Below are 24,257 nucleotides of genomic sequence, written 5' to 3' on the forward strand. Positions count from 1 at the left end.
ACTTTAAAACATTATTGGTCAACTGCTTACATAAGGCTTAATATCACACTTTGGAATAACCAACCATAGCAACCAATCTGATATGACAGAATCTTCCATTTTCCAAATCTTTTTAAGGCATTGTTAAAAAAATATATGATAATTCATGTGTGGACAAAGCAGTAACATTTGTTCTTCTTTTTATTACCTTTAATTAGAAGAGGTTCTTCTCAGTTGCAGTGAATCAACCGGGAATTAACCCAGGCATGCTGTAGACTTTTTAAAGCTAGAGCATAGTAAAAGCGTTGGAACCAACATGTTCACATCACCTTATTATTATTCTCTTAATTTATTTTTTCTGATTTCCTCCTTTGAAGTCATCATCTTAGAAACAGAGTCATGCGTACATGCAAAGCAGCATCTAACCCTAGTGGGAGGGGTGGCTCCCAAGCCCTCCCACCCACTGGGCACATTCACGTCCCCCCAGCAGCAGGTGACGACAGATTTACAGTCATCCCCACTGCGGTAACCCCAGATCCCTCTGGTGGGGACAGCCCAGTGCAGGGACGCATGGGCTGGCTGGACCCTAGCCAAGGGAGCTGTGGGTGTAGTTGAGCTAGACAAGGCTAGTGTTGCCCCAAGCGGCAGCAATTAGAGGCTCATTCCTTCAGGACAAGAGGGACTAGGTGGCACCCAGATTTACAAGGTCCCAGTTGCTTCCTGCAGACTTGTTGGCTCAGGTCTCTGCACACACTCCCCTGGGACATTCTTTTACAGGCACCACTGAAAACAAGTGCCAGGAGATCATAAGATTGTGCCCCTTATGGATCTTGGTCTCTTCACTGGCAGTGGAGCTTTCCGTTAGAAAGGAGGTAACCTGCTCACCCAAGCAGAGAAAGACATGAAAACAAGCCTTGAATTTTTAGAAGAACAAAAACCACTTAGAGGCAAATCAGAGCCTACAATTTCACTTCAGCAAAAATGCACTGTTAAGAGAAGAGGGGAAAGGGGTGCTCCTAAATCCATCTCCCACTTTCTGCAACAGGCAGCTGTGTTGTTCCAGAGCACCACTGTGATGGTGGATGAACCTGGGTCAACCATACTTAACACCGATGGCAACAAGAGAGATGAGCTCAATGTTACAAACAGTGCAGAGGACAGAAAAAGAAAACCCAGACAGATTAAAGTGACTTCTCCAAGGCCTCACAGCAAGTCTGTTGTGTGTGCTTAATCACAGAGCAAGACAATAACCATTGCACATCCTTAGCCAGAGCTCCCCTGGCCCCAAGACTGCCCTGCTGTCTAGGCACACTTATACCTCTAGCCAGATTACCCCCTTTCTGCACCACATGGGAGAGATACTTACCTCTCCCATCTCCCCCCATCTCCTTTAAGCCCTAAAATGCTGCTATACAGTTCCAGAACCAGGTCAGAGACCACCTTCTGGAAGGACACATGCTCCTGGGGAACCAACATCTTTCAGAGCATGGGAGGACACACCAAAGCCAACCTCCAGTGGGCTGAGGTGCATCTGGAGTTGCCTTAATCAGAGATATCAACTGAAGCAAAAAGTTTCCTGTACTAAAGAGTCACAAGACATTAAAAAAAACCACCAAAACCCAAAAAACCCTGCAGCTTCACTACTGAAGCACAGATCATCAATCAGTCACCCTGCACAGAGACCATGAGCACCTCAGGACTTTCCAGCTGCAGAAATAACTCACTGAACCCTTCCATGCCTCCTGCTCATAGCAGCCCCCCATTCTGCCTCCACATAGGGTGAGTTGAGACCATACAGTCAGGACTGGTGGCCAAACCCAAAGGCATTGGTGCACATGTGAGCTTTACCACCATAACCATTAACATTTATTGGATCAAGATCAGGTGGAAGGCCTGCCAGCTGAAGCAAGTGCAATGCTCAAGACAGCTCCTTTATTCAGCCTCCTCTCAACAGGACTCTACCAGCTCTGACTTTCTGGTGAGGAGGGGAAAGGTGACATCCATGATATCCACTGCTCTTCTTTAAACCCCAGCTTACCAGACACCTTTGTGATAACAACCTCAAAACCAAAAAATTTAACTTTTACAGTACAGAGGTGTTTAAAACACACTGAAGGCAGATTCAGGTGAGTACCTAGAAACAAAGCTCCAGGCAGACAACTGCTCTCGGTAATTCAGGTCAGCATTGTGATTTTCTGTAGCCAGCCCCCTCCCAGGCCCACCAGAGACTTCCCAACAAGGACAAGGCACTACACATAATCTTATCTTATGCACAAAGGGACAATGCATTAGGTCATCTTCACAGATTACCATAATCTATTTCTTTAAACAGTGTGACTTGCATAGCTCTGCCAAGCCCATGCTGAATATTTGAGAAATATTTCCCTCCTGGTTGGCTGGTAAACATGCAAAATAACACTAAAAAAAGAAGTCCATCTGTATTAGTTAACATCCAGACACCACTCAAACCTCAAATATAGCTACTCTTCCACCCTGAGTGTCTCAAAAAGGCTGTGCTCACCTTAAGAATAGAGAACCAGAAGACACACCAGCAAGCAACACTATAAAGATTTTACTAATAGAATGTCTCACCTCAAGCAGGGTAAGGGCAGCACATGAGGCATTCAGCTAATTATAACCCAACATCTACCTACCAGGAACACTGCAGGGGATGTCCCCCTAGTTTAAAAAGAACTGGAGCCAGATTTTCCTTCACAAGCATCAGACATATTTGCCTAATGTAACAGTTTGCTTCTTGACTCTTAATTTTGGTTTCCAAGGGTATAAGAAGCTGGAGAGCTAAAAAAAAAAAAATATCTCCTTCCTGTTCCTCTTTCCAAGGCAGTGTCATTGCTCTCTTCCCCCCAAGGACAGTTAAAATGTGACAGGCACTGTGCAAGCCAGCACTTGGAACTCTCAGATACCATCATCTGGGAGGAAATGCTACGCTTTCTATTATTGTTGAACAGGCAATGTTTAGAGGTACACTGCAGAAGCATCCCCTCAAAGTTCAGAAAAGACTGTGGTCTCCAGCCACACTATTGCCCCAATTTATTTATGTGCAAAAGACAGACACACAGAGCCAGTTTTCAAGTGTTATGGTCAATAAGACTGTCTATTCCACTGGAGAAAGAGATACTTTAAGCTCCAGCAATCAAGAGTCTGAAAACTGAAGGTGGAATCTCAGCCCTAATAGAGCCAACAGAAGTTTTTTTCCCCAGTGACTGATGGGGCCAGATTTCCTCTGCAGCACAGAGGGAACAGACTTTAGTTTTAAACACATTGGATGCTTCACACACATTACTTAACACTTAAAAATACACATTTCCCTATTACAACCATGACCTAATAATTATTCAGTGGAAATCTCTGGTGGAAGTAAGTGCCAGACACGTGTTTTGTTGGTCAGCTGGATTTGTTGACCATTGCATCAAGTTTTACTCTCAAATACACTTGTGCAATGTAATCCAATTAGGGTTTAAAGTAACACTGACACTGTTAAATTATATAATTAATAATGCATTTGCAACAGATTATGACCAGGTCAGGTATTCCAAAGGCAAATGATCATAGTATTTTACATGAACATGGGACAATATAAAACAGGTACTTATTCCTTTTATAGGTGTCTCGGTCCCCTCTGTAGTTCTTTCAACTTCACTGATACATGACTTCAGTGTGGTAAGAGATCTGAAGCTATTCTTAGACCATGGCAGAAAGCATGAAGTAGTTTGCTGGCAGGTCTTATACTCCCCACTAGAATGAGAGCGAGCCACTTCATTTATTTCCCTGTTAGATGATCAATGAGAAGACTGAGAGCCAGAGAATAAATAAGCTCCTCAGACCAGGAACAAGAACAGAGACACAACCAGTTGTTATCACCACCAGTCGGTTCCTCCCCATCCCCCTTGCAGCAGTTCTGCCATCAGATTACAGCACCCAGTGGGGGGGAAAAAAAAGGATTATTTGCCAAATTATGCTTTGCACCTCTGTTTTTGAATCTGGTGTTTCCTTGCAGTCACACCTTTAAAAACTAAACACAAGACTTCACAAGGCTCCTGCTGCTGGGGCTTGAAGGTAGAGGAGGGAGGAAGACAATACTGATAGACACCGTCTGGGGAGACAAAGGTAACTCCTCTTGCATTAAAGACTGTTGAAATGTCTTGGCACAGATGCTTCAATTTTTCATTTTTGTTTCATTTGTAGATTTAACTGGGAAAAGAGACACTCAACTCCAAACCTAAACATTTAATTCTGGGGAAAATAATACTTTTCATCTGAATGCAAATGAATTGCCCACCTCCTATTTTTAGCTCCCAGCAGCAGACTCAAGCACACAAACTCCCAAAACTCCAGGCCACTTTCACCATGAGCAGAGGTGCTCAGGAAGGGCAGAGATGTCTTGCCGTTGGGTTGACAGGAGGGAAAGGGGCACAATCCTGCCAAGGAGGACCAGGGCTGCTGAGCCAGCCCACAGCCGCACCACGACACTCTCCCTCCCCAAATTAAACAGTTTGGCCATTGGCCTCAAGCAGAAGGGACGCAGGGCTCGCATCACTCTCCTTCCCAATGCTAAGCAAAAAAGAAAAAAGCTCCACAGAAAGGGAGCCTTTTGGTTTCAGTAAGCATGCAATACCATGGTCTAGTACAAAGGTGTGTGGGTGTGGGGGGGCAAAACATGACTTCCTTCTATTTTGTATACAAACAGGCTGAGCAGCAGCTTCAGCCCTGACAGCTTAGACTGTTAGAGCCTGTGTAGCAGCACTGTGAAGTACATGACTTTTTAAATTATTTTTTTAGTAAAAATAGGGAGTTTATGCCTGTCTCAAGTGCTGTTGTGCCTTGCGAACAAAGTAATAAGCAAATACTTTGCTTCTAAAGAGCTTAAATCTAAGATATGCAAATGTTTTATTTATGATGAAAAAAATGCTCCATGTTAAAGGAAGCAGCAAAGAGAAGCATAGAGAGAGAGGAACAGAGGTCTTAAAATCCCCCCATACTACAGCATACATAAAACCCCAACACTCTTTTGTCACAGTGCTAGCTTATTTATTGGTCTGTTAAATTAAAAATAAATCAGGTCACCTCTTTTTAACTGGAGCCTAATAAGGTGCCTCATACATACATTTATCTATAGATCACAGCCTGGTCTTTAGAAACAGCACAGAATTTCTCTGCTGCTTAAAAAGACTTGGGCACCTAAAAACCTATACACACGCAGGGCCACGTCGCTGCCCCGGCGCGCTGTAAGCCAAAGCTGTAACTCAACCCTCGGCTTTGCTGATCAGATTCGCCCCACAACACGACACCATGCCACGAAAACGGCAACGGGGCCACAGGCTGACAGGCAGCACCAAACATGGAGAAGGTGGCACCGGATCAGGGGGACATAAACTTGGACAGCCAGGCTAGCAACCAGTGTTTGCAAACACAACACAGGGGATCAGATGGGCCGGCAATAAATTAGGACCAGATTGTAGTGAGCAAGAGAAATTGCTCGAAATAACAAATGGAGGCTAAGAGGACTCCCCAGCTAGCCCCGGTTTCATTTCAGAGCCTGAACTGAGAGGCATGCACGCACCAGGTCCCAGGTTGCTGAAGCAGGATGGAAAAAACACTATCTGACAAGTGAAACTAAATAACAGGCCCTTCCAGCACCACTCCTCCGGCTGGGAAACTTAACCACAGCCTTCCTAAATGCCGCTTTGTCCTAGGCTCGACTTCATTTGACCCCTGTTTGAGTCCCACTTCAAAGTGGGGGGCGGGAAGTTAAGGTGATGGGGGAGCTCCTTGCTACACATTTTCCCAGGTGAGGTCTGCTCTGACCCAGTGGATCACTACATTCAAAAAAAAAAAAAAATCAAAGAATTTGGGCTTCCTCTGTCTTCTAGCATGCTTCCACATCTGTTAGCAGAACAGTTTGGGAAAGGGATTTCTGCTAAACAGGTCTTTGAGGCAGATGTTAATATTTCTCAGTGGTTGAAAACCAAAACTGGCCCAAACAATTCCACAAGCTCTCAGTTAAACCCAGCACAGCGCCAAGGGGCAGCGACCAGCGTTGGAAGGTGGGAGGAAGCTTAGTGCTGCCCAACTACAGCTCTGCAGCTCCATCTCGGCCAGGATCTTACTTCAAGTACTGAAGAACTGCCAGTTTGAGGTCCCCAGGAGCTTCAGTGTTTTCAGAGAAAAAGGAAAAACACCTTCAGCATCCCACTTTTCTAAGGACAGGAAGGGTGGCAGACCTCAACCATCTGTCTAGTTGCAAGGACTGTACAACAGAATCATTACCACCAGAAATACAGGACTTCAGTGGTAACCTCACTCTGAAAAGCACCTCCTCTCCCTCTTTTACAGATGAAGGGCATCAACACGACCCGAGAGACTCAATAAAAGCATGCTGGGAACCTGTAGCAAGTATCAAAGCAAGTGCAGCATGACCATACGCTTGCTGGGAGCAAGGAGAACATTCGGTGCAATTTTAAGCTTCCACAAGGTAACACCTACAGAGGAGTACCTCGCAGGACCCTTCGCTCCTATAAAGCTATGAAACTGAACAGGGGAAAGGGCATAAACTGTCAGCCAATCCATTCTACTGTCACGTTGTGCAAGTTGGAAGTAGCAAGCTGTACAGAAAAATTAGGCAAATACATACAGTAAGAGCTAAGCAACAAATCCTTCCACAGTTTCTCAGTGCCACAGCCAGTCTCTGCCAACCATGCCTCTGAATGGCATAAACACCCAGGGGAAAGGAGATTCAAGATAGAGGGCTGCGTTGTTATAAATGGGAGCTACAGAATAAAGTGAAGAATGGATGCTGCCTTAATTGGTGGGGCTCATTTCCTCCAAAGCATTAAGGAATAGACCAAACACCACATTAGAACAGTAGCCTCCACAGGAAAACCATATACATATATAAGCATGCATACATGTAAACACACTTTCAGATCACTTTTTAGATGAAGTATCTCCCTCTGTCCATTACTCTGACCCCATACCACCAAAACAAGGATTGATTGCTCCTCAAGTTTTGCTGACTGGTCCATGATGCAACACCTCAGACCAAGTAGCCTCCCTCGTCTTTCCTCCTCCCTTCTACTCTCCCACTGTCCATCTCCAGCACCTATGAGTTCAGCTTTATACGGACTAAAATAAGGCTGCTAAGTAAAGGTCAGTCTGATGAGCTAAAAGAGAAGTATACCCTCCTGGACCTCTGCCCCTTGGGCTATAAATACTCAGAGCAAGCACTGGGGGAAATTCTTCGTCTGCACAGACAGACACCAGGAAGCAAGTCTCCTTCTCCTTCCAGTCCCCCCCTCCCTCCACTACTCAAGGACAACAGTCAGAGAAAAGCAAGCATCTCCCTGATACTGACTCCATGATTTGTCCACGGAAGGCATCTGCTTTGCCACTGGTGACTCGAGGCACACAGGTCTTCCTAAACAGACACTTTCAAAGTTCAACCACCAGCAAGGCTGACACCAGAGTACACACACTGCAAAGCGAACCATGAGACTAGGTATGGGCAAAGAGGATTACCTTTTAGAACTAGGGGTTCCTTGCCTTCTCGCTTGAGTGACTCCAGCACTATGTGGAGTGGCTGGGAAGGCATTACTCTGCTTGGCTCATTGGTATTCTCATCATAAACTATGATTTCTTTGGAAAAGATCCTCTTGAAGGAGTCCTTGCCTTCCCGGCAGGAGATCAAGTCCAAGACAGTGATCTTGCCCTGCTGGAGCCTTCTCCGGCTGATCTTGTCAGAACAGTTAATGTGGACAGCCCCTTGAATGTGGCTCTTATTATACTCCATGAACGGCCTGCAGTCAATGATGACAGGCCCTTGGTTCTGTTGGTGGCTCTTGCTGCATTTGGTCATCTTCTTCGCCAGATCATTGGGATAAATGATTTTGATGCTAGCGAGTTGCTTGGTGGTGCCTGAGACCGGGCTCCCCACTCCACCCAGCGGGCTCAAGCTGCCGGCATTCTCATTGCTGTTGACCATTTGGTTGGCAGGGCAGGCGGTGGAGGCTCCGGCGTTGGTGCTGCTGGTGCTCGCTTGAGTTTGGGCCTGAGTGTCCTTGTCGTACGTTGCCACAGTGCAGCAACTGGCACTGCTGCATCCACAACTCAGGGAGCGTGCAGAGCCGTTAGATGAGGGCATATACGTGAGATTAGCAGTCTTTAGGGACACGACAGCTGCGCCGAGCAGACTGGAGTGGCTCTCACCGGCAGAAGAGGCAGATTCAAGATAGCTAGAGTCTAAACAAAGGTTGAGATCCTGAGGTCTCACTGGCCTCGAAAGTGCCACTACTACCCTGTCGTCTAAAGGAGATGGAGGCATGAGGAGGCTGAGCACTAGCAAGTTAAGAAGAACTCAAGATCACCCTGCAAGAGAAAAAAGGGAGGGGGAAACGGAAATAAGAGAAAGGTGATGAAAACCGATCATGAAAATCACATAAGCCTACAGATACAGCAACTTACTTTGCCAACACCCATTATCCATGGGTAACAACCTAACAACCCCTTCTGACAGTTATCAGCTCACAGTAGTTGCTGTAAAACCTTTTCCAATCCTGCAGCAAATACTTCAGCTATCTGCATGTGCGCACATGGCACGCAGAATACATGCGACCAGCCTGGACTGTGCAGCTACACCCAGGAGGAGGCATTTGTCTACATGCAGATGGTGCTGAGCTATTCTGAAACCCCAGGCTGCAAGGCACGCAACTGATAACGACAGAGAGGCACGTTCTCTTGTTCCCATCGCTTACTGCAAGGGAAGCAACTACTGGGCTGACTCTACTGCTGGGAGGAACACACAGGAGCTGAATGTGTCAGCAGTGATATGCAACTTTTCCAGCAGGCTGGAATAAAATTAGTTTATGAATAAATTCTCCGAGACAGTTACAAACTTGAACACATTAAGTTAAACAGAAAACATCCAGAGAAAACAGGAAAATTATGTTCTGGAGATCTTTACAAAAAGTAAGTGTGCGCCTTGCACCTCCATCCCCCCTGTTAGAGAGGTAAATCCAGCCCCAGTTAAGCCCCCAGCTCCAGGCCTGGGAAGGCTGCTGTTCTCCAGCAGTCCCAGAGGCATAAATTCCCTCCACCCCAGCACATTTCACAGCTTCTAGGAAGAGGGGTCCCCTCCATGCCCCAGCCAAGGTCACAGCCAGCACAACCTCTGCCTTGCCATTTGCTAAGAGACAGCGCACAGGATTGCAAACTCCCCCCTTCCATTCGGGAGGGAAGGAAGGCAACCAGAGCAAAACAACCTAAGACAGCCCAGACAGTGCCTCCCCTTCCCCAGCAACTTTCGGAGCAGCTGGGCTCTCGCTGGAAAACCCATCCTAACAACAACTTCACCAACTCCACCAAATCCCCGAAACCGGGCGAGCGCTTGCAACACCGCTTCGCCTCCCCAGCCAGCTCCGCACCGGGACCGCTGATAAGGGGCACGGAGATGCCCCATCCCGAAGAGCGAGACCTCGTCCCGGGACGGCCCGGGAGACAACACCGCCGCCCCCCAGCACCCACCGCCTGACGGAGCAAACCCGCGGGCGCCGCCGGAGCCACGGGGGATGCCGCGACCCACCCGCCCGGGGGACGGCGGAGCGGCCCTGGCGGCGGCAGCGGCTCACCCGGGAGGTTTTCCAGCCTATTCTTGCTTTTCATAAACCTTCCCTCGCCCTTGTCGCTGTTTGGAAAAGGGATAAACAAGCCCTGAGGATCTTCGCCTGATGCAATTATAAAGAATTAAATAAACGAGGGAGATAACCCAGCTCCTCCGGCTGGGGACGGGGGAAACAAGAAAAAAAAGCACAAGAGAAGTGAGAAACTGAAGTTTTACCCCCGCGCGCAGGGACCCGGCGCCGCCGCCACCGGGACGGCGGGCCGAGCCAGGCCGGGCCGGGCCGGTCCTCCCCGCCGCGGCAGCCCTGCCCGGGCTCCCGCAGCCCCCGGCCCCCGCGTCCCGGGGAAGGGGAGGAATGGGGACGCCCCGCTCCGCCCCGCTGCCCGCACTCACCGGCGCGGCGCGCTCCGGCCCGGTGCGTGGTGATGATAATGATGCTGGTGGCGGCGGCGGCCGCCGCTGCCTCTCGCGCCCGCTGTCCCGCGCGCCGCCCGCCCCGCGCCCCGCGCGCCGCCCGCACCATCCTCGTTACTTTCTCTTTTGCTACCGCGTAAATGTACGGCTCGGCGGGGGCGGGGCGAGCGGCGACGGGCGGCGCCGCTGGCCAATGACCGCGCGGCGGCGGACGGCGGGGCGGGGCGGGAGGCGTGGCCGGCCTGCCGGGCGCCGGGGCGGTGATGTCATCGGCAGCCAATCGGGAGGGCGCGGCGCCGGCCCGCGCCCCGGGGCAGCACCAGCTGCTGCTCCCCGCGGTCGGGCGGGGGCGGCCGGGCCGTGCGCCCCCCGCGGCAGCGCCCCCTGCAGGACGGGCTGCGCGCAGTCGGCCCCGGGGCCGGGGACTGGCCTTGGCGGCGCCGCCCGCCCGCGCCCCCGCTGAGGGGAACTGCGAGAACAAAAATAACCCCTCCACGTCCCAAACCAGCCCCTTCATCAGGAAAAGCCACAAACGTCCCAGTAACCCCTGGTCTGACGGCTCCCGGGCCACGCCATCGCGTCAGGGAGCTGCCCCTCAGAGGGGTGCGCCACCCCCCCATCGCCAGCACCCCCCAGACTGCCTGGCAAAGCAAGGCCCAGGCCCATGGCTTCCATCGGCACGACCTACGGGGAAGCACCGACCACCTTCGAAGCAGGGCAGGGAGAGCAAAGCCCCCTGCACCCAGTTTTGGGGCAGTGGGGCGGTACTGTGTGCGCTCCCCAGCCGCTGCCACAAGCAGTTCAATGACGTACGAGTGGTGTCAAATCAAAAAGGCTGCTTTCTGGATGCTTTTCCAAGCGACCCTCCTCTAACAAAAATAGACTCACACAAGATACTTTGAGTAGGAAAACAATAACTTCCCTGCACGGCAGCTATAAATCACAGGGAGGGCAGAAGATGCGACTCTCCCACACAGCTCGGAGCCGGCTGGGCCTGTACGTCTCTGCCTGCCTGACCTCCATCTTAAAAATGGAACCAGTTACTCCGTGTTACGCAAGTTCAGATCAAATCCAGATTCTGGCACACTGCCAGTCCATCCTTGTCCAGCAAAGATCATAAGCATTCAGATTAGACTGAACTCTTCCAGTGTAAAAAAAAGAAAAGCAATACAGGCTTGAGGACAAGATTTTAGGGACCAGTTACCAGGACAAGTTTAAATCCCATTCATCCTTTCTGTCAGACCTTCACATGGGTGAAATAATGAGTTCTCACCCTTGCTATGGGTGCACTACAGGGCAAGAGGTGAAAATTGGTTTTCGAGCCATATGGATCAACTTGTCAAACACTAGGAGGGTACCTGGCAACAGCACGAGATTTTTGCACCTCTTCCTTCCCCACTGTGCAATCCATTTTAGCATTTCCTGGTTCAGTAACCGCATCTCATCACCTATCAATCCATCACGTATCAATCCACCAAGTCAGAGTCATGGAAAGTGGTATCATCAGAACGATGCGTTCCACCGTGTCCTCCCTGACAGAGGGAGTGCAGGAGAGTTTAACCTGCAACCAGGAACGCAAACCCTTTGAGCTAGAGGGGAAAGGGTGAAGTTAGAGCAGATACGATGTTGTCAGTATGATAACATTGAATCTAAATTAGCCTCCAAAGATTTTGGTTCTGGGGTGTACATGGAGAATTCATTTTTCTACTGGGATTTTCAAGCTGTGACTACAAATCCAACTGGAACTATTACAAAAAATAGCGTAAAATGCAGTCATATCAGCATTCAGCAATTCAGAGTAAAAAAATCTCTCTAAAACAGGTTGAAAGGTTTCAGAAGCACTGAATACTTCATTTTGTTGATGAATAGTTCTAAAAAGCAAGTCAGGTAGTCCTCCTCACAGTCATCCCTTAAACAATCAGTTGCTTTCCCCTAAATGTTCCTCACAGGACAGTGACTCATCCAGCAAAAACCCAGGCTTTTGGTTTCCAGTCTTGCGATGCCACAGCAGGGCACCAGTTCTCCTGCTTGCTGGAGAGGAAAGAGGAGCTGAGGGAAGGTTCCCACATGCAACAGCTTCACCTCCAGCAATCTGCTCCCACTGAGAGCAAACACGTGTGCAAAGACTTTAAGGAAGTAAGTAGTGGAATGGTTTCATCTTCACACCAGCAAAGACCATAGTCTGGAGGCATTACCTTCTGAAGGCTTATAAAACGTAAGTTGCCATGATACCAAGCATAAAGGCAAATCAGGCTTCTAATACCAGCATGCAATTGCTGCCCTCCCCAGCGAGACAGCAAACAGATCGACGGAGAATGCACCAGTCTCAGACTCTCTACACAAACATGGTTCAGTTCCCCCGAGGTGCCAGCGTGAGACACCACTGTAGCATTTTCATGCTCTCTATTCCTCTTTGTCTGTGGCTTGCTGAGGTTGGCACTGGGCTCACTGCAGAGAGAAGGGTTAGCTCATGCTTCCCTCAAAACTGCCCTTTCAAGCCACACTCAGGCTTGGGGAAGGAGGTCTCCATGGGCTCATGTTCACTTCCTGAAATGGTCCTTCCAACCAGGGGAGCTGGAAACTGTGTTTTTATGTTTGGGCATCCTCCCAAAACTAGACATGTCCTAATGCAAACATTTGCTAGAAAACACTTGGAATCATTGATTTAGCTATCTTTTACTTTCTGACCAAATTGCTCAGTACTAACAATGTGCGCTGAGGAAACGTTTCGTGTCTTGTTTATGGAGGATCTCACCTCACAGAAGAGCTGCACAGAGGTTACCCACAGCAAGCAGTGCTCCCTTCTGAAGGATACTCAGCCTTTGCTGAGTTTTCTTACAATACAAAGAGAGGCCAAATGTAATTTTGTCTCATATTTGACTTAACTTTATATTTTTCTAAGAATGTTGACTATAAGTTGCTACTCATCCCCAGTTTCAGAGGATTTCCTACAGAGTTTTTACTGACTTCATTCTTAATATATTTTATTAGCCTATGACATAAGATTGGCCTTTTTCCTGCTCTTAGAAACCACAACCCGCTGTGATTTTTTTTTCTGAGTATATTCAATGAACAGCTTTCTAAATGCTTTTGCTTTCTGTAACTTAACACCCATAAGAGACACGACTTATCTATCCCGTAACAACTAAATTTCTATTTTCTGAAAAGCATACAAGAATTCTTACTATGAAAGCTGGCAGGTCTTAGTTAAATTCCCACTTCCAACAGTAGCAGCACACAGGATTCTGACATTCATTTTCCTCAAATGCTTTTGCCATCACTGTGCACTTGCTCAGATATTTGTAGCAAACCACAAGCAGACAAAGAGAAATCATCTCAAAATTGAAGCAAATCCTCACAAACTCTCACAGTATTCTAATTACATAAAATCCAATCAAACCCGTTCAACCTCACAAAAAGGGTAAAGATTGCTAAAAACACACTGAATATTTAACAGATGTGAAAAAGAAGCCATCAAAATTCTCACCAATAACACAGACATCCCTTAAGTGCTCTCAAACTAAGAGTCCCTTGTTATTGAAAGATTTCTTCCACGTGAACCATTCTTATCTTCCACTCTAAAATCAGGGACCTTTTCTCTTGTTTAGGATTAAGAAATATATATAATTACCTTTGCCAACACAGCCATGTACAGCACCCACCCTGCGTCTAAGCAGAGAGAAAGGTCTGCTGTCCTGTCCCCCTTGAACATTCAAATCTCCTCCAAAGTAAAGAAGGGTACAGAAGGGATTTGACCTGATGTATGAGACGGTGCATCCCTCTGCTGCAACCACCATGTGCTCTGTGGTCTGTACCACTGCAGGACTGGGCACTCCTGTGTCTGCTGCTGTCAGCGCCGCCCTCTCAGTGGTAGAGTTATTTCAGTTGTAGGAGCAGAGTAACAATCAAAGTTAGGTGTTCACAGTAACAGGTTGTGTAAAGACAATAAAGGACAGTTGCCTGTCCCTCCTGAGACTGGGATTTACACAGAGCAAAGAAAGTTCCCAATTTTACCAGCAGAAATGGGAAGCAAGAGGTTGAATGACTTGCCCAAAGCTACACAGTAGCTTATGTGGTGGAGCAGAAAATTGGGAAACCCGGGGAAAGCAGAAGTGCTAACCTGCACAGTATTTAAATTGCAAACCAGTATCTTGCACTTCATCAGGTATTGCATGAACCGGCTAAAATCAGATCTCCCTGGGGCCAGGCTGAACTTCTATGTGTTCACTATGTAAGGTTGCCCATTTGTTTTTTTAAGCACTCTTTGATTCCTACAGGTTTTAATGCACTGCATTGCACCTTCGTTTGTCCTCATTAGGAATGTCAGTTCACTACACAAGCAAAGCTGAGAACCCAAATTTAGTTTCTGTTAGCCTTTTGCAAGAAAAGGATACCCCCTTTTTCTTTAAGTCTGTTTTCAAGGCACCTTCCTCTGTAAAATACAAACTTCCCTCTTAACTGATCCTCTAGTACCAGAGGAAACATAATGCCTTTTAGACAAACAGTTCATCTTCTAAGGAAGGGGGTCAGTTTAAAACCGCACAAAATGAGTTTATAAGGAAAATGAGATCCAGTAGTAAACATGAAGTAGTATCCTTGTACTCCTGCTTGCTTCTTATGGCTCATCCCCAGTGAGAAAGCTGCTATAAAATGACCTAGGTGAGAAATTAAAATGCAGTAGCTATGCCACTGTAAATCCACGTGGATGCTTTTGCTGCACAGTAAGCAGCCTGCATGGGTTTGGTAAGCCACAGGGGATGCCAGGTGTCCCTTCCCCAGGGCACACCACGGGACTGTTCGGGCAAGGAGGTCACGGTGGTGAGCAGCATCGCTTAAACAAAGCGACAACGCAGGCGGTCAGCAGGTGAAGTTAACCCATATCTGCTGACCTCCATGCCTGCTCCAGTTTAGCTCTCGGCCACTGCCGTGGGGCTGTGGTCAGACTCTCACCTCACAGCCCGTGCAGACATCCTTGCCTTCCTGGTGCTTGGTGGCAGATCTCGGCTCGAGGCCACCCTGCAAGCACCTTGAGCTGCTGCAGGTGGGACCGGTTAGATCGAACAGCAGCTGGAGCAGGGGACAAGCTAACGCAGGGGCATTTGCCTCCAGCAGCCCCGTGAGCACCCCAGTGACCCTTCTGGCGGCAGAGCATGGGGATGGCTGGGAGGAGCAGGAAGTGGTTCAACACCTTTGAGATGCAGCACTTGAGTGAGAAGATGATCTGTGCTCACAGCCTTGTTTATACAATTTCATTAAACAAATGCAGCTACAGATTGACATTTTAATTCCTCTACAGGACATTTACCCAGGGCTTCAACACAAACATATTTCCACTTACCTGGCAGTACATGCCACCTTTAAAGCAACAGAAGAACGATTAAATAGGAATTTGCTTCAGTAAAGTCAGCTATTGTTTTCAAACCTGCCTGGGTCCAATGTGCTCATTTGTATTTAAGCTTCTCCAACCATCTCTGGCTGCAGCCTGGCCAGGAACCTCAGCAGGACAGGCACAGATTATTTTTTTTTATAGTTCTTTTATCATTATGATTTCCCTGTTTGAGCACACAGTTACGGACCTCCCCAGGGTGCATGTACCATAGGGAGCAGAACAGACTCTGGTCACAAGAAGTCTGCAGGTGTGCTACTGGAGCCCCCGCACCACCAGCATGAAGCAACGCCAGCAACATGTCAACAGGAAGGGACAGGCAGCACATCTGTGCCACGCAGGAGGGGACATGAGGGCCAGGGAGGGAGGGAGTGAGAGAGTGTAAAAACAAAAAGGGAACTGCTTTCTGAAGGTCTTTATTTATAAATTGCGTTCAGGCCAGACACGGTCTTACTTCCTTTTCTTAGAGACTGGGTGAGGTCCCTCACTCTGTCTCTCCTTAGGAGAGCCAGAGGGGAAGACGCTGGTGATGGGGAGCAGAGCAAGAGGACTGGAGAAAGTCCAGCTGGAGTCACTCCTACAGCTCTGTTCAGCAGTTTGGGGTCATAAAGGCTAGTCCCTCCTGGCTTTGAAAAGAGATCAGGGAGGTGAATTATTCAGATCAGCTCTATAGGAAAATAAGTTCATGAATAGCTGCTGCCCTGACAGTAACTGTGAGCTGAGAAAGCTTCAGCACTATTGACAGCCAGCTGGGCCAAATACCGCTCTCCATCGCACCCAAACCCCCTGCATCGATTCAGTGACAGCAAACGCTGCCTTTCAGTGCACCGACACAAGGTGTCCTTCCCAGAGGCAAATATCCGATTGTCCTGTCCCTGCAGCCTGGGAACTGCAGACGGACATGCACGGGGTAGGCGAGGGTGTGGCACAGCTGACGCTGTGGGACAGGGAGCTTTTGAGGGTCCTTTTGGGCCCCCAGCTGAGAGACGTGGTAGGTGTGCTCCCGGGCAAACCTGAGCCCTAGTGCCCCTTTGCAAAGCCAATTAAGGCCAAGCTCTTTCTTCCTCATGCCAGGGAGGACAGCTGCCTGCCTGCCAGAAGTGACAGCTCTTGCCTTTTGTGTGCTCCCCCTCCTGGTTTTTCTTTCACTGGCCGATGTGGCTCCCCCCTCCCGAGCCAGAAGAGTGAGAATACTCTATCTTGCATATTTCTGCCTCTACCCCCATAAACACAAGTGGAAGCAGTACAGGAATATGACCTTTATGGCCTATCCACACTTGGAAGCATGCCAGAACAGATCTTCAGAGACACTTGTTTCAAGTGCCGGTGTAGCTGCTTCAGCAGCGGCCCCCATAGAGCCCCCCTTCGGGAAGGGCAGCTCCTGTCTTATGTGAGAAGGTTCTCGTCTTCCAGAGCAAGCTTCCACATCAGACATTTCACCTGGTCTGCAGTCTAGTCCTGCTCAGCTGCTAACACCAGCCAGGCTCTGAAGGTCAGGGGAGTCAGAAGGCGCAATGCTGCACAGCCAGGTGAAGCCCCACTAGACAGCAGATGTGCGTCTATAGGAGAGCTGAGCTCTTACCAGCCCCACTCGTTGGCGACCTGACTACTGGGGGTCAAATCGCAGCCCAGATAACCAGCACTAGCAGTCCTGGTTTGCAAGCAACTTTTTAACCCAGCATTTTGTGTCTGCATCACCTCTGGCTGCTGCTCCTTCCTCTCTGCCTGCCCTGCGCTGGCCTGCACATGTGTGCAGACATGTGGCAAGGGAAGCTCATCCCGCCGAGACAGCAACCAGCAGAAGAGGCACAGATTCCCTTTCCTCTACCTCTCCTCACACCAGGTCAGTTCTTGAATTTGCACCAGCACTTGTGCCAAAACAGCAGAGGGGCAGCAGCGAGTAACTGCCAGGTGAGCACCAAGGGGCACAGAGCAGAAGAGCTTCACTGGCAAAGCACCACCCATGCAGGGAAACCACTGGCTCCGCACCTTTGCTTGAAGACCACCTGAGCCTGTACCAGGCCTGGAGAAGGCCCCCGGGCTCCCAGCCCTCCCTCCAGCCCTGGGGAGATGAGGGGGTGGAGGATGCGCACAGGCAGGCTGCAAGGTAAAGCGCATCAGTCAGCCGTCAGCAGCGCTGCGCTTTGGCATTCGCAGTGTTTTGGAGGAAACTAACTGAACTATCATAAAACCACTCCAAATGTTTGTCCTAAGAGAACATCCTAACTAATTTGTTTACGGTGGAAGCTTTGTATTATAAGTTGCTGCTCATTTAGATTAGCATTCAGTGACAGTTTCCACCCCACCCCATTTCCGTCTGTATTAGACAGAGCTGTCAGCATCTCGCCTCCAACGAAAAGAGCATCAATATTCCTTGGCAGCAGGCAGGGGAGGCTCTGCGCAAAGACAGAGTTTTAACAATTTAATGGATGTGCAGACTTGCAAACCTGGAAACTTTTGCTCAGTCAGACTACGTGGTTCAGCCCAACCACCTCCCTCCTTTGGTGTGGCCACCGCCGGAAGGAGAGGAGAACAGGTCCTCTTCTGACACATGTACCTTCCTCATGGCTACACCAATGACTGGACAGGAACTCCTGAACTGCATGGACCCTCCCCATGGGCCAGAGACTCCTTTTTCAAAGTACATTTTCAAGCAACTCCTCTCCTCCTGCCTGGGCATCAAGCAACTTCCCCTCCATGGGATAAATGGCCTCTTCCTCAGCTTGATTACAGCAATCCTAAAATTGGAACTGAGAAGTTAACAGGAAGAAAGAGCTGGGATCTTATTGAGATCAACTCTATTTCTGTCATGTTGACTGAAATAGGCAGTTGACCTTGTTCTACTTATGACTACCACAGCACAAGCCACAGCTTGCTTTATCACCAGTGCGGGGCGAGCAGGTACAGCAGAGGCTCCTCGGCACCCTCCACCTGCTTCACAAATCCCATGCTTCCCACCACGGTCGTCGAGTGACAAGCAGTCACCCCTGTGCAGCAACAGGCAACAGGGAAAGTGGAATTTGTATTAATGGGCTCCAAATTTTCATCTCATTAGTAAAGGAGCAAAGTGCTCTGGGTCACAGGACGAGCTTATCTCCCCCTCCTCCTCTTCCCCGAGGCGGTGAGAAATAATGACGCTCACGATCTTCCTTGTGCTGATACGACAAACCAGTTTGACTACAGAGGGTGCTTCCCTTGCCAGTCTATTTTACCAAAGGCAAATGAGCCCCACGCGGGTTTATGCAGCTTTCATTGAAGAGATTTTCCCTTTGAAAGGGATGACAGTTTAATCAAAAGCATCTCCTGCCTCCACAGAGCCTCCCTCCCACCAGAAAACTCCTCCTCGCTTCCTTCCTGCTCTCAGCTGCCAGCTGGGTCCCACCATACACCTGGGATCCCCCTTAATTTTGGCCCATTGACTGTGACGCCAGGGGCTGCAGGGACTTCCTGGACTGGGTGCAGGAGGCCAAGCCCCTGATAATCCCTGCAGGTGAGGCGAGGCAACGGAGGACACCAGCTCACCGGTTGCTGGTGCCAAGTTGTTTTCTGGATCACCCCCACTTTTAGCTTAGCGTGATGCGCTGGCCTTGCCAGGCCTCTAAAAGGAACGTTGTTCCAAGGGCAACAGCACATTCTCTCACCATGGTTGGAGGGGAGGTGTCCCCTCTTCCTTTGTGAGCTGAATATATGGAGATGAGGGAAGAACACTGGGGGTTAAAGATGGTAGGAGACAACTACAGATCAATTTGGCTCTTACCAAGTGACCCTGTCTTTGTGGTTCATGCTTGTGATCAAACTTTAAGCAGGCAGAATACACTCTCACCACATACATCAGTAACAGAGCAGAGGGACAGTATAATCAGCTAATCAGTATAATCAATGCTGTCAATTGATAAATATTTTAAGGCAAATCCTGCTCAGTTGACTCATGGGATTGAGGGACTTCCTAAGGGACTTCTACCGTTCTTGGTAGAAGGAAAACAATGTGATGTAATTGAGGGAGAAGAGGAAGCTGGCTTCCTTGTGCCTACTTGTGAGAGTACAGCAAGCAGTATTTGGCCGTAAATATAGATCTTGTGGAAAATGCTTATTCTTGCTTAGAAGGTAGATTACCCACACTTGGGTTAGGCTGGCTGCTCCTATTAGGAAATTGCAGTGCCCTTCTCTTACATAGCAAGGTACAAAAAATTAAAGCAAGTTTATTTAGGGTTAATATTAATGTCCCGGGCATATCCTACGACTTCTGTTTTCCCACGCTGATGATCCTGCAGCTGATGGATTGTGAAACCACAGTGTAGGGACTCACACAAGAGATGTCAGCAGTGGAGATTACACACTACGGGCTTGCTTCCCCAGCCCACTGAGGAGTATCACCACACCTACCATCCACTTAGATACCTCCTTCAGAGATTAATTTGTTGGTTGGACCAATAATCATTTTTCCCTCTGCTACCTGCTGAAAGCAATTTGGCATATAGCCAACAGCTGACCAGTCCTTTTTCTTATTCCAGTCCAATTTCTGTAGTTCTCCTGACCTCTAATGAGCTCCTTTATAAGTATCCCACTCTCACTAGGCAGCCACATTTGCTCCTGAGCTGGCTATAAAATCCCTACCAGCAATAAGCGGCCCTGGCTCCAGACCCCAGAAGCACTTGGCTCTTCAGCAGGTGCCATGTGTTGGAAAGAAAGACATCTCTTAGTGAGAGGTTCATGCCACATTTTTGGGTTACGCAACTCTGCTCTGCCTGTGGTAGCTTCTCAAGGAGCAGAGCTGTAGCTGGTGTAGTTGTAGTGTCTGCTGGTGGTTTTGGTCAGATCAACCCTTGTTTCTCTGTCCAGCAGCAAACTGACTGGAACTGGATGGGCAAGCTTTAATCACAACATTTGCTTTCTCAAAGCAGCACCTGAACCACTGCATGTGGTATTCAGGGAGGTGTGGGACAGGCTGTCATGACTATAAGGATCATTAGCATGCAACATGGTGTTGCTCCATCACTTCACCATGGTGGCCTTTTGCAGGTGATCTCTGTAACTCATGGCTCATCCTTTGAGCTCTGGCTGGAAAGAGCGACAACCACCCCCAGATCACTCCAGGGCTCTGAGTCACCCCCCTGTCCACTGCTTATCGCTTATCACAGGAGATCTAAGAGGAGATGCCAAAGTCAACAGTGCAACTAATTACACACAGTTTTCATCTAATTGAAGGAGTGTAAAAATAAAAAGTGATGATAAAATGAAGTGAAAGATTCTTTCTCGATGAGTGTTAATTACAGGTGAACTACAGGTGAAAGCAGTGGTAGTAGTCCTCCACAGCTGAGTCAGTGTTGCCCACGCCACCCACACTGCAACAACCTCACCAACCCCCAGGCTGGCCTCCTTCCTCACCACTGGAGAACAGTTTAGAGTGAGCTCAATGTAATGGACCTTGTACATCCTCAGAGCATTGTCAACATGTTGACCGGTCTTCAATGCCACCTGCATGAGACAAGGAAAAGAGGACCTGTCACTTTACAAGCCAGTCAGATGGTGCCATACTCCAGAAGTGGTCCTACAGACTCCAGAGTAGTAGTAACTGAGAGATAAGAGCCCATCCAAAGGGAGGTCATTGGTAATTTAGAGATCCCGGGTGACTTAAAACCAGACTCTTTAGGACATAAAGGGTGAGGAGCAGGACCCAGAAGAAATAATCCAGGGCAGATGTCTCTCAGCCCCAGGATCAAACCAATAAGAGCATGCCAGGACACGCATCAGAATTTCAGTTCTTCGTGAATCCTGCATCAGCAGCAACACGCTAAGATGGGCTGATGGCATAAACAACGCCTGGGTATTTTCCACCATTGCTTTCAAATTCTGCTCTTCTTCCTAAAGCCCTGCTCAGTTTTGCTTTTATAAACATGCTCAGAGAACACTGCTTGCCTTCCCTCTTCTCCAAAATAAGTCTGTTAATTAGAGATCTAATAATAAAGATACAGTAAACTTACAGGACTTTGTATGTTATTTATGAGGTGGTGACGCAGCCTTAAAATGCTGTGGAAGCCAGTGTAAGTGGCTGTAACCTAGCAGAAGAGAAAGGTTTAGATAGGGAAAACAAGTAAAACAATCAGCTGTACACCAGGACAGAGCATTGTGCAAATATTTCTGAGGTGTGCCAATCATTCGTGATGCATCAGGCAAATCAAGCAGATTTTCTCAAAAATGAAAAGGACTTTTCCTAGCTGAGTGAGTGCACTTACTAGTAGTCTGGTTAAAGTAGTTTTCAAATATGACTAATCCCATCTGGCCAGCAAGAAAGTAAATAACAGCTCTTTTTCCCCGTCAGATGCAGCAGTACCATGGTAAACACTGTCACTCCAGGTATCACGTGGCTCTGCTTTGAATCCTGCCAAAGGACTTTCATTCAGGATTTTAGTCCTCTTCCTTTCTAGGCAGCCATGCCATCAGGATGAGGCACCCAAACCACCCAGATGAGGCACCCAACCGACCCTGCCTAAATTAGCCACCACCCCCAGATCACTCTAGTGCTCTGAGTCACCCCCTGTCCACTGCTTATCCCAGGAGATCTAAGAGGAGATGCCAAAGTCAACAGTGCGAGTAATTACTCATGGTTTTAATCTAATTGAAGGAGTGTAAAAATAAAAAGTGATGATATAATGAAGTGAAAGATTCTTTCTTGATGAGTGTTAATTAAGTCATGGTCACCCAGCCCCTGTGGGAGCTGGGAGTAGATTATGGTCTTCAGGTGGGGCAACAGAAGTGGGTCTCCTGAGCCTATGGCCATTATAGGATTAACATACAGCAAGGGGCCGTTACCAACCCTGCACTCATCCTGCAAGAGGAGACTCCCTCTCACCATCTCCCTGATCCCTTTTGGCTCTTCCTCTTCCCAAAGAGGTAATTACACCCTTCATCTGGTGTAAGATATCCTGGTTCCCCTCCACATCCCGGCCCCATTCTGCTACACTGCTTGGGTAGGGAAAATCCACCCCATAAGCAGTGGTCAGGCACGTGTGGTGTTTCAGAAACGCCACAGAATATTGCTAAGGAAGAACAATTTTTCCAAGAGGTATTTCCAGGGGCACTGCAGTAGACATACGCGTTGATAGCAGCAGCTACCAAATCCCCACGTGTCTGTACAGGCACAACACATGTTCAGGAAGATTTATCTTCTCTATTTCTTCACTTCCTACAGTGCAGAATGACCTCTTCAGAAGTAAGCACTCCAAAGGGACTTTTCCTGTTATATTACTGAAGATGTACTTTCCTGCCCACATGGGCAGCCTTATATCACAATTCAGCAACTATTAGCAGTAGCAGCACTGCCCAGGGGCTGTTGGAGGGCAGAAAGAGATGGGAGCTGGAGTTTCATTACCCTTTTAAAGGCACAGATCATCAACTAAACAGGTTCCAGGATTAAAAATGTAAAGGATTGAAACTTATGGTTGCATTATCTTAAAAAAAACCCAACAAACCAACCAAATTCTTTCTGGCATCATGGCCAAACAGGGCCCAGCAAATGTCACAACTCAGCCTAGCTGCGTGTCCAGAAGCACTAGTAGGCACAGTTGAGTACACCAGTGTGCTTGTGTGCTGTTCTCACTGGCATACATGGAGAAGCTCCGGAGTGTGTTATGTGCTCAGCTGTATGGCAGCCTGCCCATTCTGAGGACAGGGAACAAGCTCTGGGTTCACACCTGGATAATTTCCCTTGTAGCTCTGTGCCCTGTACCTGCAAACTGCATGCGTTAAGTCTGTGCCTGCAGCCAACAGATGGGGCAAATCTATTTACTATAAATTTTGCCAAGAATGGGGAATTTACGCTATAAAAACCATACCTTGTGTGTGTTCAGTGTTAGTGATGAGCAACTCAATGTCAGTTTTTAGCTCCAAACTAATTTTAATGGCTGAAGCGTAAGCACTTAAACAACAGGGTAATGGAAATCGTCACAAGCCCTTATCTGCAGCAGCTCTTCCAGCTGCTGCTGTGATGCTGCTTCTCACTTCTAACATTTTTTTCTTCTCAAAAGAGCCTTTGCCTGTCACCTAGTTATCTTCAGGATGAGCAGAACAGGGATTGAGAAATGTGCAGCAAAATTGTTTCAGACCATGGACGCTCTGATAATGAATCACCAAAGCTTTCCCTGCCAGGGAACACATTTCTAATCCCAAGTACAGCCTGAGCACTGCTTCTCCTCTGTCCTCATTCTCCCACTGCTCTCTCGTCAAGATCAGAAGAGAAGAGGGATCCTGCAGTTCCCTGACATCCCATTTTTTGTCCTGTCCACTGACTGGCCCCCTCCCAACTCGTGGATTACACCTTCATTCCCAGGAGGGGCTGGGATAGTGCAGGGCGCTTGTGAAAGAGATAAACTCTGCTCCTGGTGAAGGAAATACCAATGTTCCCACCTACAGGTTTAACAAAATCAGCACCCCTTTAGCTTTTGGATTAGATACCACCTAAGTCTGACTACACTGCCTGTGATTAGCACTAATTGTAAATGCCACGGGAATGAGCAATGTCCTCTGTGTTAAACACAGAGCAAACACAGACAATTAGCACTCAACACACGAATAAGGAATTGCTTCATCAGGCGAAGGATGTATGCAACTGCCAGGATGGACGATAAACAACAGGTCTCTTCATTTGTTCCATTCATCACTGCAAATATAAGTCATCTCTCATCCACAGCATTTTTTAAAAGACTCCATTGTATTATAAAATTATACATCCTTTAAAAATAGATGAAATAAAAGCTTAGGAGGACAGTTGTACGATCTTATGGATATTTCATTCATGACTAACGTTTTTCTAGCAAACTTTGCATAAATAAAGCTTCAGCTTGGGCT

At 48.2% G+C, this 24,257-nt stretch overlaps 1 protein-coding gene across 2 annotated transcripts in view; it reads right to left on the reverse strand.

Moving 5' to 3' along the window:
* The window catches only part of DUSP10 (dual specificity phosphatase 10), a 28,232-nt gene extending 14,487 nt beyond the window's left edge, over window positions 1–13,745 (reverse strand). Inside the window, exons 1-2 of one of the 2 annotated variants that reach the window (XM_074863769.1) lie at window positions 13,659–13,745; window positions 7,516–8,361 (exon numbers count right to left, since the gene is read on the reverse strand). In XM_074863769.1, the coding sequence (XP_074719870.1) occupies window positions 7,516–8,317 (802 nt within the window). In that variant the 5' untranslated portion in view covers window positions 8,318–8,361; window positions 13,659–13,745. Of the gene's footprint in view, window positions 1–7,515; window positions 8,362–10,006; window positions 10,126–13,658 lie in introns of those variants that run through there. The other variant, XM_074863768.1, reaches the window with a different exon arrangement.
* Between the last annotated feature and the right edge of the window lie 10,512 nt (window positions 13,746–24,257).

The sequence above is a fragment of the Strix uralensis genome, chromosome 3 (assembly GCF_047716275.1).
Source record: "Strix uralensis isolate ZFMK-TIS-50842 chromosome 3, bStrUra1, whole genome shotgun sequence".
Classification (NCBI taxonomy): Eukaryota; Metazoa; Chordata; class Aves; order Strigiformes; family Strigidae; genus Strix; species Strix uralensis.